This window comes from Canis lupus, chromosome 17 (assembly GCF_003254725.2).
Source record: "Canis lupus dingo isolate Sandy chromosome 17, ASM325472v2, whole genome shotgun sequence".
In the NCBI taxonomy this organism is placed as follows: domain Eukaryota; kingdom Metazoa; phylum Chordata; class Mammalia; order Carnivora; family Canidae; genus Canis; species Canis lupus.
Window position 1 is genome coordinate 48,975,127 of NC_064259.1, and position 14,583 is coordinate 48,989,709.

General features: G+C 42.9%; 1 protein-coding gene across 1 annotated transcript; it reads right to left on the bottom strand.

The window, feature by feature from the left end:
- Positions 1-131: 131 nt before the first annotated feature.
- MTHFD2 (methylenetetrahydrofolate dehydrogenase (NADP+ dependent) 2, methenyltetrahydrofolate cyclohydrolase) lies at positions 132-13,846 on the bottom strand. Its single transcript, XM_025453623.3, has 8 exons — positions 13,690-13,846; positions 7,817-8,001; positions 6,555-6,677; positions 6,007-6,159; positions 5,418-5,525; positions 3,502-3,594; positions 2,984-3,109; positions 132-1,315 (listed from the first exon to the last, which is right to left on the bottom strand). The coding sequence occupies exons 1-8, from the start codon at positions 13,788-13,790 to the stop codon at positions 1,152-1,154; spliced, it is 1,053 nt and encodes a 350-aa protein (XP_025309408.1). The 5' UTR covers positions 13,791-13,846; the 3' UTR covers positions 132-1,151.
- Between the last annotated feature and the right edge of the window lie 737 nt (positions 13,847-14,583).

A 14,583-nucleotide genomic window follows, 5' to 3' on the forward strand; every position in this document is an offset into this window, starting at 1 on the left:
TTAAGGCACAGGATTAGTTAGGTATTACCAAATACAGGAATATCGACATCAATTACATCCAATGAGAAAGATTAACTGTAATTAGGTCTCAACTAGGACAGTAGCAGGAAGATACAGTATTTGGAAACTCATTCCACACCAGAGTGTTTTTATTAAAAAAAAAAAAAAATAGTGAAACAAACACACACAAAAAAACCCTTTTAATCAGAAAGTCTGATTAAATTCAATATGAACTCAAGTTCTCAAAAACCGATTGGACAAAGCCAACAGGTACATCAGAGAAAACCAGGCAGCTGCTGACAAGTCTTTGGTGGAAAAGTTAAGTTGCATACTTATACAAGCTGCCCTAATCCTAATGATTATCAAGCCCAAATTTTGTTTTTCAAAAATAGGTTTCAAGATATCCCAAGGAAACCATACAGACACCCCCCGAGGAATACAAAGATATAGCAATGGAGTTTAAGGGTAGAGGAAAAGCCAAATATGACAATATACACAAATCATCTATAAAATAAAATAAGTCTTTCAATCCTAGAGAAAAATGGGGAAGCCTCATGAATGTAACACACATGGAACTACCCTAAATATTTTCCCTACAACTGACTAAGCCACGAAATGACAGCTCAGGACACTATTAACATGTAGTTTTACATACAGTATGTATGTAACTTACAGTAAGGTTTTTTATCCTACTCAATTACCATTTTTTCCTTTTTCTTTTTGCCCTAATTTTCTCTAGCAACATTTTTCCTTTGGTTTGACCAGTTGAACTCAAAAGGTTTGGAACCTAAAGTGAGTATCAACTCTTATTGGAATAGCACTTGGGAAATGCAATCCTAGAAAAGGCAAATTTTAACTGAAGTGGCTTGACAAAGTTAAGCATCTGCTCTCAATGGGACAATGTCCTCCACATTAATCACTAGGTTAATGGCTTCTCTTGGCTGGATCACACAACCCAGCGTGATACTGGTGGGCTCCATGGTGAGGTACTACAGAGCTATGTGCACAAACACCCACCCATTTGAGCTTTCAATAAATACAAGGCATTTTAAACCATTTCAGTAAAATAAATAAAAAATATTGCATTTCTATTAGCCTGTTTTGCCTCTTGAACCGGCTTGGAGTGTTGTTCGTGATAAAAGACACAACAGTTAATTACTTGCTACTCCACGCTCCTTAGGCTTCACTACTTCCCGCTCTTCAAGCCTCAGCACCTTTTTTGCAGCAATAATGGTATTCTTCATCAGCATTGCCACTGTCATGGGGCCAACACCCCCAGGGACTGGAGTGATGTAACCAGCTTTCTTTCGGACTCCTACATAGGAACAAGATGGGTAGATTGCCTTAATTACGGCAAAGGAAACATATGCATCTTAACATACCATGGAAGAAGCATTCAAAGAGAAAGCAAGAATATATATATATGCACCTTTATAAGCCTCAAATTCATAAAAAAATAGTCATATCTATATTTGCTCAGGAGTAAAGGCTTTTGAACATACTAAAAAAAGAGCATGCATATAGTAAGAGTTGTTCAACGAACGTTTATACATCTAAATAGCTTATAATTTACCATCCATACTTTTCTTCCATATTAAATCAGTTCAAAAAGAAACACCTCAATGAATTAATTTTATGTAAGCTATAATTATAATAATTATTAATATTAATATATTACCAATTAATACCACTTACATATTTTCTTAATTTTACTCTACCTTATTTACTATTTATTATATTTACCTAACTATACTGTTTGCTCAAAGCACCAAGCAAAGTAATTTTCTGGAAAGTGAGAAGTGAGATTTTTTTCTAACCCAGTCTTTTTCTTTTTTAATATTTTTATTTATTTATTCATGAGAGACACACACACTTAGAGAGGCAGAGACACAGGCAGAGGGAGAAGCAGGCTCCATGCAGGGAGCCCGATGTGGGACTTGATCTGGGTCTCCAGGATCGTGCCCTGGGCTGAAGGCAGCACTTCAACCGCTGAGCCACCAGGGCAGCCCATCTAACCCAATCTTAAGGAAAAATACTTAGACACCTAGGCTTGTGTCTGATTGCTTTACTAGAAATAGAAAGCTAGAAATAGGTTTACCAGCACAAAATTGAGATAAACATGATAGCTTAGGAACTCAAAGGAGAAATCTACTACTATATTTCAAAATTCAGGAATGTGGCTTATTCCTGGAACATTTTTAAAACATTTGAGGTTTGTGATCTCTCCTCTTAATGTGAAAAGGATAAATCTGTAACACCTTCTAGGAAACTCGATGGTTTTGGAAAGTAACTTCATTAAATTTTCAGACTTATTAAGTGATAAAGTTGTTTTAATTATGAAGTAACCCTAAGAAAAGAACACCTCTCTGAAAAGTTTAGACCTGGTCCCCATAATTTTATAATATAAACAATTAAAATAATTCTAAAAGGACTATAACTTAAGATTTCTCTAAATTCATGTGAAATGTATTTTGAATTACCCGAGTAACAGAAGCTGGTTTTGTTTTGTTTCTTTAAAGTAATTTCTAGGGATGCCTCGGTGGCTCGGTGGTTGAGTGTCTGCCTTTGGCTCAGGGCGTGATCCTGGGATCCCGGGATCAAGTCCCACATCAGGTTCCCTGGGTGGAACCTGCTTCTCCCTCTGCCTGTGTCTCTGCCTCTCTCTCTCTCTCTCTGTGTGTCTCATAAATAAATAAATAAATAAATAAATAAATAAATAAATAAATAAATAAATAAATATCTTAAAAATAAAATTCTAGTCGTATTTAAAAAGAAAGAAAAAAGAAAGAAAAAGGAAAATAAATTTCTACCCACAATGTAGAGCTCAAACTCACAACCCTGAGATCAAGAGTCACATGCTCCACCAACTGAGCCAGCCAGGTGCCCTCAGAGCAATGTAAGTTAAAAGTAAATAAGCCGTTCTAAATATCCATTAAAGGTAGTATTTACTGATTTTATATTTTAAGAAAATCATACCATTTACCTTCAAAATCCACATCTCCAACTAACTTGGGTTTAGCAGTGATGGGATCTTGAACTCTATTTATTCCCACATCGATGACTGCAGCTCCCTCCTTGATCATATCTGCAGTGATCAGATTTGGAATGCCTGCAAATGAGAGAGGAATGATCACTAGTCCTAAAAGGAAGATTCTCCTGTCCATCTTGTATGATTTCAATTTTTAAGAGACCTGGAAGAACTAATTAGCTTGCCTGATGAAAACCTGTAAAAACCATTAGCCAAGGAACCACTGAAACTTCATACAGTAAACAGACATGCTGGGAGGCTTTTGAAGTAACATTCACCCATCAAGGCGATAGCGGAAAGCCAGAAACAAACGCTGCACGCACCGTTCCCGCCTTATCTTTGTGGGCTACTCACAGCATCACTGCCGGAAGAATGGTGAATGGGTAGCAGTGAGGCAGGCAAGTTCTAAGCTAAGAGATCTATCCTCACCCTTCTGCAGCGAGGCCCTGCCATTCTCTCCCTAGGGTTCTTACCTGCAGCAGAGATCACAATGTCTGCAAGAACTGTATGTTTCTTCAGTTGTTCTTTGGGAGTATATCGATGAGATATTGTAACAGTGGCATCGCCTAGGACGTAAAAAATACATGTCTTAATTTCTGAATCAAAGCTGAGATTGTTTTAGGTCTCAACTAGGCAACCCATTTTAGAAATTCACTGTCTCTGAAGAAGTAATTGACTTAATTCATGTACCATATCTTCTGAACAGCTAAGTATTATTTACTTTTCAGCAAATAATACCCAGTTTCTTTTTTAATTTAAATTCAATTAATTAACATAGAGTATATTATTACTTTCAGAGGTAGCGTTTAGTGATTCATCAGTTGCATATAACACCATACCCATTCCCTCTTCCCCTCCAGTAACCCAGTTTGTTTCCTATAGTTAAGGAACTTCCATTTTGCCTCCCTCTATGATTTCGTCTTATTTTATTTTTCCCTCTCGGATCCCTGGGTGGCGCAGTGGTTTGGCGCCTGCCTTTGGCCCAGGGCACGATCCTGGAGACCCGGGATCGAATCCCACATCAGGCTCCCGGTGCGTGGAGCCTGCTTCTCCCTCTGCCTGTGTCTCTGCCTCTCTCTCTCTCTCTGTGACTATCATAAATAAATGAAAAATTAAAAAAAAAAAGATTTATTTTTCCCTCTCCTCCCCTATGATCCTCTGCTTTCTTTTTTTTTAAATAATAATTTCTGTTTTGTTTCTTAAATTTCACCTGAGTGAAATCATATAATTGTCTTTCTCTGATTGACTTGTTTGCTTAGTATAATACCCTCCAGTGCCATCCACATTGTTGCAAATGGTAAGATTTTTTTTTTGATGGCTGAGTAATATTCCATTGTATGTGTGTATGCATAAAATCACATCTTCTGGGCAGCCCAGGTGGCTCAGCAGTTTAGCATCACCTTCAGCCCAGGGCCTGATCCTGGAGACCCAGGATCGAGTCCCACGTCGGGCTCCCTGCATGGAGCCTGCTTTTCCCTCTGCCTGTGTCTCTGCCTCTCTCTCTCTCTTTCTCACTCTCTCTCTGTGTCTCATGAATAAATAAAATCTTAAAAAAAAACAACAACAACCCACATCTTCTTTATCCATTCATTTGTTGATGGACATCTGGACTCTTTCCATAGTTTAGCTATTGTGGACATTGCTGCTATAGACATTGGGGTGCAGGTGCCCCTTTGGATTACTATGTTTGTATCTTTTGGGTAGATATTTAGTTTCTTATAGCTTTTATCCTCTCATCCTAGATCTATCCTTTGGAATCATTTATAATTACATTTATTCCTTATCCCATTTAGCAGCCTTTCAAGAATTTTATCTTTCCTAAGCAAAATATCACTAAAATTGCTCAAAGTTTAAAAAATAAGCATGTTGAAAGGTATCTAAAAATATATAGTTTTGCCATTATTTCTGATATAATCAGGTAAGGTCATACATTAATCACATGTGATAACTGATTTAGGAGTCTTTTTCTCAGACAAATTATCAGAACCTGACGTAATGATACACTACAGTCTTATCAAGTCAATTCTTTTCAATGGCTTAAGATTATTTTCTATCAAATGGCACAGAATGGGATACTTACTTTGAACTGTTTCTTAGTTCAAACTCTCAAAGCCATAATTGAAAATGTCTAATTGCCTCTAACCATGCTTACACTCAAAACTCAAATATATTTCTAAGGCACATCCATTTCTGTACTAGTTCCCCAATAAATGAATATAAATAAAGTCTCAGGTGACAGGAGTTCAGCTTCTCCTATGGAAGATTATTCCCCATATATCTGTTAACAAAATTACAACAAACGTGAATACAAAGTTTAACAAACACAGGATACTCTGAAGGTTCGCACATAAGGGAGAAGGAAACACTCCTATGAAAGCCATTTCCTTACCTCCAGGGCGTTCATGTGCCCCATCTGTGTGGAGCAGCATTGCAATGGGCATTCCAACATTTTTTGACCTCCCAGCCACAACCACATTCTTCCCTAGGGTTGGAATGCCTATAAAGAAACATATATTTGTATGAAAAGGAATGCTAGACTATGTTAGAATGAGCACCAAACAAGGAAGGCAGAGGACCTAGAATGTCAATCTAACCGTGATAAGGAAGGGAGTTTCTAAGCTTGTTACCTCATCAGTCAAGGGGGCCCATCACTTGCTACACATCCTGAAGGCTAAAAGAACAGGAGACAAAGCACCCTGGAAGCTACAAAATTTTATGAGTGTGCACTATCGACACAATGAAACCTTAAGTTTCCTTTACGGAGGCTTCTACATTACATAGCAACAAAGTCAATATAGGCAAATAGTCAAAACAGGCAACTGCTGGGAGAGGCAGGCTCTGTGGGCAGGACTGGGGGACATGTGGCCAGAGTGTACACTCTGGGACTATATATGGTCTATTACCACTTGCGAGTACTAACTGCAAGTTAGTACTTTTCATGATACTAACACAGACATACAATTACGGGATATACCTACCAGTTCGCTTAATTATTTCCCAGACACCCCATGGGGTAGCTGGTAACATGGAATACTGGTCCAGACACATTCGCCCTACATTAATTACATGAAAACCATCAACATCCTTGTCAGGAGAAACAGCGTTGCAGACCTTTCTCTCATCGATGTGCTCTGAAAAAGAAATCAGAGCAGCAGCTTGAAGTCACTGTTATGTAGTTAGCGCTGCTTGACACCAGCTTATCTGATTTATCTTGCAAACCCATTCCCCTTCTACCTCCATAATTTACCTCTTGGTCTGCACTGAAGGAACATACACCAGGCAAAGCCAAATGCCAATATCAAAGGCAGTGTCTTCTTATACAACTGCTTTCCTCTGCTGCTATTTTGTATCAATTCCAAATCAGAGTAATTAGTATTCTAAGTAGGTCTGTGCATACCTAATAAGATATTCACTCTCTTGAGCTTACCTCCCCTTTAAGTCAAATCCACATGAGGCGCTAGGTGTATAAAGTAGCTAAGAATCCTCTCCTCAGAAATCATTCTAAGTGGCAGAGTCCAAAACTCACCTGGAAGAGGCAGCTGAACAAGGAGGCCATCTACATTATCATCATTATTTAGTTTATTGATTAAATTCAATAGTTCATCCTCTGAAATTGAAGCTGGTTTCACAATTGTCTCACTGTTGATTCCTGTAAGAAAATTCCAACGTTAAAATATATATATATCTCAAGGCATTTACTGAGCAACGCTATGTTGCCTGCCATGGCATTCTAACATAGAGGTTCTTCATCACACCAACCCTGGTAGCTAAAAAGTTCCCAAGTCACCTAAAAAAGTAACTTCACAAATATACATGCTAGAGGATGTTGGCTTGACAATTCTCTACATTATTCTACACTATCCTCATGAACCTCTATTTATAGACAAGGAGACTGAGGCTCAGCAAAATTGAAACACAAGCCAGCCAGTGATGAAGGCAATCCTTCCAGTTCCAGAGCCCCTGTTGTTGCTATTGCATAGTGTTTCCTCCCAGCATCTTAAGAAACCACAGCTTGCTATTTTCTAGAGGTTCCAAAGGTTTTTCGATGAAAAGAGCAGGAGGCCTCAATCCTCAGTGATAAAGAACAGAGTATACCAAGGACTCACAGCCCAGGCACATGGCCCAGCCACACCAGTGGTTTCACAACCTCTCAGGAAAGAAGGACACTCAGGGCTCACACCACTGACCCACAGAGGAGGAGGAAGAGGCAGAGCCAAGCCTACACCCCTGATCTACCATCACACAGAGTCAGTGGTATAGTGAGACCTACAACACAAACCTCCCATCACCCAGACCCTCAGCTTCTGCATTCAAAACTCTAACACCACATGATTTAATTGGCTTTGGACTAAGTTGGTAGAGAAGCTGAAAGCTACTTCCCAGCAGTCAGTCTTTTCCTTCAAACCCTAGGACTGTGTTCTAGGCCACATCACTGAGGCCTCCTTAACCAAGTGCTCAAACATCTCAGCCAGACTCTCCTTATTGCTCAAGAAAAGCAGATGTAAACTGTGTTCAAGGTCACTTGTCAAATGTTAAGACTAAAGACAGAATTTAGCTTACAATCCAGGAGACACTGAGAATACCAACCATTTTCTTTCCATCCTAGTTTATAAGCCTCCCAGGCAGAAAGGCCTAACTTCTTTATGACAACATTCTGGATACAGTTCAATCACATCAGCTTCCTCTGCTTGAGTCTTCTAATCAGAAAAACGAATCATGAATGACAATGGAGTTCGCCTCAGATAAGCCACAATTTAACAGCAGTCAGGGTCTGAGAGTGACACATACCCACTTCGGCAGCTGCCCTGGTTTTGTTGAGGACATAGGAGTGACTTGCAGGATTCTCACCAACCAGAACCACACTCAGGTGTGGCCGCTTGTTGCCTGATGCCACCCACTCTTCCACCTCCTGCCGCACTTCCTGCTTGATTTGCTGGGCAAGTTTCCTTCCAGAGATGATGACAGCTTCATCTCTGCAGAATGCAACAACAGTCACAAAACCAAATAGCTTAAATTTCTGGGAAAACTAAAAAAGATCAGATTACAAAAAAAAAAAAAGTTATTAACTACCCCAAACTTAAAGAGTAGATTCAAACACATGGTCCCTAATCTGAGGGACAACAGAAATCTGAAGGGCAGTCTCAAAGTGACAAATCTGTGTCTAGCTACTTGTTCAGAAAGATAACGTTGACTGACATAGTTACTAGCATTACCCTGAAGCTTGAAGAGTTTACGTGAGTGAAGGCTAGTACTTGGCAAAGCTGGGTCTCATATCCAGCTCTCTCTGAATCCAGAGTCCAGGCTCTCACCACTATACCATCCTGCCCCCTGCCCCCTGACAAAATGATAGACGCCGCCCCCCCCCCGCCAAGTTTCCCACTGTTTTAATTTGCACTGTTTTATTTGACCCGTCACCACTAAGAGGTTAATGGTGTTTCCTATATGCTTATATACCATTTTGTAGTCTGTGTTTTGTACATGTTATTAGCATCCAGTCATATGTTTCAAACCATTTCCTAGTTAAGTCAATTGGCTTTGAGTTTCTGTGATGCTTTCACATATATAAATTATGTCATGCAATTAAACCAATAAACAATATTCTGGACAGGCCAAACCTCAAAATTACCATTGCTCCCCACAGCCCTCCTAGAGAAGACTTTCCCAGTGAGAATAAGGGCTGGCAGGGGACTAGAGGAGGTTCTATCCCATGGGTGGCAGTGTGCTCTACCCTGGGGCCCTGGTAGCCACAGACCAGGAGTATCTGACACTAGGGACAACAATTTCTAGGCAGGCCACTGGTCCAGCTGGTGCAAAAGCTCACGGCAACAGCAGCAGTGGTAGGTAACTAGACTGATAAGAGCTTCTCCCCGAAAGCTCTTCACATCCACACACTCAAACCGGAGGACTTGTTGGTAGGAGAAGCTGAAGAAAGCCATAGAAAAAAAGTAGAAACAGGGGATCCCTGGGTGGCTCAGCGGTTTGGCGCCTGCCTTTAGCCCAGGGCACGATCCTGGAGTCCCGGGATTGAGACCCTCATCAGGCTCCCGGCATGGAGCCTGCTTCTCCCTCCTCCTGTGTCTCTGCCTCTCTCTCTCTCCCTATGTCTATCATAAAATAAATAAATAAATCTTTAAAAAAAAAGAAAAGAAAAAAGTAGAAACAGAACAGCGATCACGCTCATAGTAGATGGAGCAAGAGAGGTGGAAACTGCTATTGGAGGGGCAACGAGAAAAGTCAGGGTCTGAAAGAACCTCCAGTTCCCAAAACCATGTTCAGACCTCTGAGAGGCCACTGCTTCCCAACAGGAACTGTTTATGCAGCTCTTCCTGGGTTCTAATGTGGAAGATTCCTGCCTTTCTTATTTCCATACATGTCCTTACAAGTTCCCAATACTTCATGTGCGCTAAGCACCTGCTCCTTAAGCATAAAGCTCTCAGTGGAAACAAGTCTTTCCCTTTAGTTTTCAGTCTCAGTATCAATGAAGGATGCTTCAACCTCAAGACCAATGAGACACATGATTGTCTGAAATATTAAGAAAATTTCCCCTTATAGCACATATCCAATTCTCAGGGATAACACCAAGGTACTGGTTATTTTGTATGGTCAGATAGAATTCTTTTTTTTTTTTTAAGATTTTATTTTTAAGTAATCTTTACACCAAGCATGGAGCTCAAGCTGACAACTTTGAGATCAAGAGTAGCACACTCCACCCATTGAGCCAGCCAGGCACCCCACGTATGATTCATTTTTAAGACCACTGTTATTTAAAATGGAATTTTAAAGCTTCAACAGTCTTTAAACCTTCCATGCTTCTTTCCATTAAGATTAAATACCTATTTTAAACCAGACTGAAATGTCTTAGATATAAAGGGGTAATTTCATATCTAAACCTTATATTAATTTGTATTTATATCTTGGGGGTAGTAAAAAGATAAAATTTTATAGGAAACCAAGTACTATTACCCAAATTTTATGTAATAACACAAGCATAGCACAAAATAGATAATAGCATTTCACATATACACATGGTATATAAGGAACTGAAAACATGTTAACATTCGCAAATCTATTTTAGATTTAGAGTTGAAGTGGCTTCATTCAAAGGGCTTTGGATACAAACACCTCTAGCAACATTCCTGGGGAACAGCTCCAGTCCAGAAATGCATTCCCAACCCTGGAATGCTGTAGAATGAAAGATTATTTTAAAAGAGCTTACGACAGGGGATCCCGGGGTGGCTCAGCGGTTTAGCGCCTGCCTTCGGCCCAGGTGTGATCCTGGAGTCCTGGGATCGAGTCCCACATCGGGCTCCCTGCGTGGAGCCTGCTTCTCCCTCTGCCTGTGTCTCTCCTTCTCTCTCTCTCTCTCTCTCTGTGTGTCTCTCAAGAATAAATAAAATCTTTTAAAAATATAAAAAAAAAAAATAAAAGAGCTTACGACAATGATTTATACTGAATGAAATAACATAAAGTACAAGGCACATATATTCAAGAAACATTAATTTCTTACTCTCTTTCATTGGTTAGATTTACACACATGCATATCCTTAATATAACATATATATATTTACTTACACACTCATAAGGATATGTGTGTCTTTAATTGCATTTTCTTAAAAAGTTCCTTTTAAGGGGCGCCTGAGTGGTTCAGTTAGTTAATGTCTGCCTTGGGCTCAAGTCATGATCTCAGGGTTGTGGGATAGACACTACTCACCCCCCCATATGGCTACAAGCTGGTTCCCTCTCCCTCTGCTCCCACCCTCCCCACCCCAGCACTCCCTTTCTCTCAAATAAATAATTAAAATATTTTTTTAAAAATCTGAAAGCAATACACTTAGACAAAATGGTAGCAGCACATTTGAGCTAAGAATGATATACTAAAATTAAGAACACAGGGTTCTGGGAGAACCCAGTGTTCCAAGTGCCAAAGGCAGGTTCTGGATGTTATGCCAATTAGCTTTTAAAAAGCTTGTTAGAGAGCAACAAGAACCAAAAACAAAGCCACAACACAATGAGTATCTTCTCTAATATAAGGTGTTTTAGCCCTCCTCTACATATACAACTCTGCAAAATGTGATACACAGTCCTGCCAGTGAGTCATTACCTAATTTCCCATCATCTCTTTTGCCAAAGGGCAGATAAAGCAACTGCTACCCCAAAAGAAAGAGAAGAAGAGGCTCACCACAGTCCCACAGGAAATCCAAAATGTATTAACTATACTAGCTAACACTTATGTAGGAATTAAACGCGTTTCACGGATATGTTTAATAACTGATTAAAATTATGAGTGAGAGGGGATCCCTGGGTGGCTCAGCGGTTTGGCGCCTGCCTTTGGTCCAGGGTGTGATCCTGGAGTCCCGGGATCAAGTCCCACATCGGGCTCCATGCGTGGAGCCTGCTTCTCCCTCTGCCTGTGTCTCTGCCTCTCTCTCTCTGTCTGTGTCTCTCATGAATAGATAAATAAAATATTTTTAAAAAAATTATGAGTGAGAATAAAATAAAATGAATGAATAGACTAGAAAGAAGTTGCAAGGACTGTTCAAATAAAATTAAATCCAACTCAGTAGCATCTTCACTTTTTTAATTCAATAGCTTTTCAGAGCACTGTAATCTTCCATAAAAAATTAATTATCGGGAGTGATAATTAACTGAGCCTGGGTGGCTCAGTCAGTTAAGTGTCTGCTTTTGGTTCAGGTCATGATCTCAGGGTCTTGGGAATGAATCCTGCATCAGGCTCCCTACTCAGAGGGGTGTCTGCTTCTTCCTCTCCCTCTGCCCCTCCCCCTGTTTGTGCTCTTTCTCTCTCTGCCTATCTCTGTCTCTGTCTCTGAAATAAATAAAATATTTTTAAAAAATTAATTACCAGGTGCAATTTACAATTCATGAACAGGTTATTCTAGAAAGAGTTCAGTTATCTACTAATTAATGGAACCAGTAATGAGTAAAGAAAGATACAAAGGGGGATGCAACTAATATCCATTAAACACTAGGTATTTTGCTAAGAACTTTACACACATTAGTCTCACTTACCTTAGGCTATTATACTAACTCTGGCATACAAAAGGGGAAAGTGAGGACTGTAGAAAGTAAGATTCAAACACAAACAACCCTCTGTCTCCAAAGTTCCATTTTCCCCTACACCCCAGTCTACTATAGCACTAGCTCTCCAACCAGGAGTCTATGTTCCTGAAACCCTCCACCACCACCCCCAAAAGGAATGCATGCAGACTCATAAAAGATATTATTGTTTTACATTTCCTAGCCATCAGTGATCAAAGCAATACAAGGAAACCATAAATACCATAATATTGCCTTCAGACATGAGGAAGCCTACTAGTTCATTCAGAAACACAAGTGAAAGGAGGGCATTTGTTACTGAAGAGTGAACAAACTGGTCCAGTTTTCTAGGTGATGAATTAGAGGATCTTTAGAAATCTCTTCAATCATGAAAGCCACAGGCACACGAGGCCAGAACTCAGGAAGGGAGCTTCGGGGAGGAGAACAGACAGTAACGGGGGATGGGGCCAGGAAGACAGGTCAGGGTCAGAACAAAAGCCCGGGTCTTCTTTCAAGGACACCTTAATCCGCATGCTGTGCTACAACAGCACAGTGGCAATGCTTCTTGTAACATTTTTTTTTTTTTTACACTGAATGGAAAGTACACACGTGTTCTAAAGGGAGTTCCACTAGGAGAAAAGACTTACGATGATCCCTGAATTCACACAGCCTAGCGCAGTGCCTGGACGGAAGAAGGGGCTGCTGTTACAAGGCTCAGCCCACTGGCAACGCAAGGCTCTAAAGATGCGCGAGAGAGTGCGCAGATTTAGGGAGAGAAATCACAGGCCCCCAGAAGGCTCTTCAACCTAGGTTTAAGAATGGGAGTTCGAGGTCTGGAAAAATGAGAAAGGGGAAAAAAAAAAAAAAAAAAAAAAACCAACAACCTATGACCTCGCTGAGAAAAGGCAATCAGAGCTCGCTCTCTCCTCCTCTCGGGTATTTTTCCCTTCAATTTACTCAGCCCGGCGGGGACTAGCTCCGGGTGGACCGCATCAAAGCCCTGGAGACCACAGCACATTTATTCTCTTGGGAGGGAAAGGGGCCGCCTGAAGAGCAGCGGGAGCTACGTCCACCTCCCGAAGGAGGAGGGCAGCGCGGGTAGCGGGCGAGCAAGCCGGCTCGCGGATTTCATCAGACTGCACCGACTCCCCCCGCCGCTAGGATCCCGGCGCGCACTCGGGGCTGCTCCGAGAGCCCTTCGCGGCGCTCGCCCGAGCCGCCAGCGACACGGCCACGGGCGGCCGGCGCGTTCTGGCCGGTCACCTCCGCACGCCGCCGCGTTAGTCTGGGCCTTACCGCGCCCGCCCGCGCCTTGGCTCGCTCCGGGGGCCCCGTCCCGCCCACGGACTGGCCCCGGGAGAGGGCGACGCCCCGGGGTGGCGGAGACCCCTTCCCTCGGAAAGGATGGCTCCGGGCATCCGCCCGCCCGACGGAGCGAGCGCCCGGGTCGCAGGCTGCGGCCGCGCTCGGCTGCCACGTCGCCCCGTCGCCGCCCGGGACGGAGATGCTCAGCCGAACGTCCCTCGGCGCCCCCGGGAGCCGGGGCGGCCCCCCACCCGCGGCTCCCCTCGGCTTTCGGCGCCGACCCAGCTCCCGCACCCTCTTACCGAACTACCGAGAGGTGGAAGGGGCGATGGCGGAGGCGGCAGCTCCGCGCCGGCCGGAGGAGCCGGATGGCCAACGTGGACGCGATGGAAACAGCAGCCATCACCCGCGCCGACGTCCGCCCCGGGAGAGAAGCGCGCGCGCGGGCCGCGCGGTTATACCGCCGCCGCGTGGCAGGCCCCGCCTCCCGCCGGCACCCATTGGCCCCTCCCAGCAAGGCCCGGCTTGTGATTGGAGCAAGAGGAGCCAGCCGCGGGGCCGGGGAGGCTCGGAAGCTTCGGGAGCCCGCAGTGGTTGGCTGAGGAAGGCAAGCCCCTGCCCGACACGGCCCGCGTCCCCAAGCCCGGCCAGCGCCGGCGAGAGTTGGTTCATTCATCGCTGGAACGAGTGTCGGAGCGCCTGCCGCGTGCCAGGCGCCGTAAAATAGGGGATAGAAACACAGGCGGATAGAAGAGTGATGCAGTTACAAAGAAACTGTTTGGCAAAATCATAGTGAAATCATAGCGACGTCCATCATCGATGGATGTCAAAACAACTGGATCAAACTGGATGAGGAACAAGGTGATGAACTTGCTGGGTTATGCCAGATCTTGCAAGCAAAAATGCAAGACACTCCATTAAATTTGAATTTTAGATAAATAATTTAGGAGGAAGGGTCATACTTGTATTAGGGTAGCATTGGCCGTATTAGGGCACCCGGGTGGCTCAGGTCGCGATCTCCTGGTCCTGGGATGGAGGGATCTGGATTGAGCCCCACTGCGGGCTCCCTGCCCAGCGAGGAGCCTGCTTCCCCCTCTCCCTCTGCCCCTGCTCGGGCTGTCTCGCGCGCTCACTCTCTCTCTCAAGTAAATTTTTTTGAAAAGACAAAGGATGGTATTCGATGGTCATCTGCAATT